Genomic DNA, 2,862 nt, shown 5'->3' with positions numbered 1-2,862 from the left:
TTTTACCTAAAGGATCTCCACTTTGACATATATTATCTTCAGACATTTGTGACTGCGCCACAGACATACCTGGTTTATCTAGTATCGTAAAACAATGGTAGGGTATAATATTTTTATTTATTTATTAATGTACACACAAAAAGGAAGACATAGTACAGAGTAATAGGAAAATTATGTACAAAGGCACTGCTTATTTCTTTAAGAAATCTCTTCCATCACACCTGCGAGAGGATTATGAGAATAATAATTAAAAGTGATGAGTGTGTGTAGAACAGCTAAAATAACAAATACAACATGAGAATTATAGTAATGCACATACACATAGCAAATATTAAGTTGTAATATTGAGTTGTAATATTTTAACTCTTTCAAAAAGTCTAAATCAATAACGAAATCGATCTGTTGCCTCGATAACCAATCGAAATTGTAAACCGCAGTTGTTGAGTGGAGTAATGTCCCCTTCGGATATGAATAATATAGAAAAAAAACAGTCGCTGTCGTGGCCTGAAGAATAAGACGTCCGGTGTATTCGTATCTAGCGATGCACCGGTGTTCGGATCCAGCTGGCAAGAACCAATTTTTTTCTCACTCAAAAATCTCACTTCACTTCCACGGCGAAGGAATAATATCTTGTAGTAAAAATCTAATTCGCTAAATTATTACATAATTTGCGTTATTAGCACATCTTGTGAGTCCCCACAGGTAGGTGGTACCACCACCCTGCCTATTTCTGCCATGAAGCAGTAATGCGTTTCGATTAGGGGAGTTGGGCTGCTGTTGTACTGTAAAAGTTGGGATTTGAACTCATGTCTCGAGGTAGGTGGCAGTATTAACATTGTTGATTGGTGTGGGTTTCGGTAGCTATTTATTTGACACCAGCTGGGCCGTGACTGTGAACTCGTCAACCTATCTCAGCAATATAAGTTGTGGGACCTTGTACCTTACGTTGTTATAGTAAAATAAGTACAGATCGTTTGTTTAAATAAATAAATTGTAACTGGAAAGAAAACATGCACGGTTATCCGGCTCCAAATTAGGATTCGCTGTTTTATGGATCCCAGAGATTGATATACATTCTTTTAAACATTTAATTATAGATAATAGACCCCCGGGCAAAGACCAAACAAACCTGTTCATCACACGAATGTTTGTCTGATGTGCATAAACGAGTCAGTTTGTATAATAGCCAGTGTGTTTGTTTGGTATGTGTTTATATAAGATGGACGAAGGTCGTCCAACAATATTTTGATTAGTTTGTTTCGCAATGGAAGGCGAACTACAGATGGAGAACGATTTTTAAAAGCTAAAGTTGATTATGACGGATTTCGACGATTACAACGAGTTGGTTGACAGGCTCGGGACCACGGGCGTGGGGTCAACAATCACGGGGTCGGGTATTTCGGGAACCTCGGTTTCCTCAACGATCATGACGGGCTCAGGGACGATCTCAACGGACTCAACAACTGGTCCGGGAGCATATCCGCCGGCGGCTGTTGGGCTGCGGCGGGAGCATATCACGATGAGCTGCACAAGAGGAGAGGTCTGGCTGAGAGCGGCGGATCCGACGACGGCAGGAGAAGGAGTGGGCTTCACGGGTTCGGTCACAGCACCACCGTCTGGGAGAGGGAAGTCGATGTGGATGGGCTGAGGACTGGTCCTGAGAAAGCTGTAGAATATTTCAGCAAGGGTAGTAGCGGTAGCGGGGTCGGTGCTGGGACTATTGATGGCGTCGATGATAGCCTGGAGCTCTGCATGCTCTGCGCTGACGGGAGCAGGCTTGATGTAGGCGGTTGAGGATACGGCGATCAGGGCGAGGACAACGAAGTATTTCATCTTGATTTATTATTTATATTTCATCCTGTTTATTATTTATATTTGTATTTCATCCTGAAATGTTTTCAGTCTTATTGGTGTGCAATTACAAGTGCAGGTGACGCATAGCTGCAATCTGTGGCTTGTAGGAAGCGTTTATTTTGGAACCCTCACGCGGTTCACGGGTAATCTTCATGATCCGAACGGTTCAGTAAGATAAGGCTCACCCGTTCACACTGTGGTCTGAATGAAAATACTCGATTTTACATATGGCGTTCAACGTTTTAACAGCAATTTTACAAGGTGTAGTACTTGTGACGTATTGCCGATTTCGTGTATTAGAATTGCATAGGAACTTTAGTCTGCCTTTGGTAAGTCCTTCTTAGACTGTGTACTGACTTTCACAACCGCGCTGGGAAAAGGGAAACGATAGTATATTTATAATAATAGTGTGTTTTTCGCTTTTCGCGAGTCGAAAACAAAGAAACAATCGTTTTTTGTTTTATTACAATAATAATTCATCAAGCCTCTTTTGTTATTAATCTTAGTGCAAATCTTGATTTTGTGAATCACTTCTATATTAAATATTACAGTTTTAAGTTTTCTGGATTGTTCGATATAATTAATTGAGACTAACATTAGCATCATAATATTAATTTACATTTGCGAATCATTTACCACCTGTAAAATTTTAAGTAATAATAAGATAATTAAATGAATAATAGGATATATTTTAGAAATCTAAATTGACTTTTAATAATTGTTTAATCCCACATAAATTTCTGGTAATTATTAAGTCAGTTGAACATCCTTATTGAACGGGTATGATTGTGTGAAACTATGATTGTGAACTATGGTGTGTGAACGTATGGTTGATCCATTTATTCATTTAGTAAATATTTTGTTAAATTTAATTGCTCTCGCCCCTGGCTCACTTAATAAAAAAAAAATTGAAGATACCAGAACATAATATCTGTGGACTGAGTACACTCAAAAGGCGTTTGGAGCCCTGCGCGTCCAATATAACAACGGCTTCAGGGCACTGATGGG

The 2,862-nt window shown here is 39.3% G+C and overlaps 1 protein-coding gene across 1 annotated transcript; it reads right to left on the bottom strand.

Annotated features, from left to right (window-relative positions):
- Positions 1-1,282: 1,282 nt before the first annotated feature.
- LOC114253624 (uncharacterized) lies at positions 1,283-2,209 on the bottom strand. The gene has a single exon (XM_028188572.2). The coding sequence runs from the start codon at positions 1,831-1,833 to the stop codon at positions 1,333-1,335; it is 501 nt and encodes a 166-aa protein (XP_028044373.2). The 5' UTR covers positions 1,834-2,209; the 3' UTR covers positions 1,283-1,332.
- Between the last annotated feature and the right edge of the window lie 653 nt (positions 2,210-2,862).

Source organism: Bombyx mandarina, chromosome 19 (genome assembly GCF_030267445.1).
Source record: "Bombyx mandarina strain Sakado chromosome 19, ASM3026744v2".
Lineage (NCBI taxonomy): Eukaryota > Metazoa > Arthropoda > Insecta > Lepidoptera > Bombycidae > Bombyx > Bombyx mandarina.
Note: the sequence above shows the minus strand (reverse complement) of the source record. Positions and strands in the feature narration are given on the sequence as shown.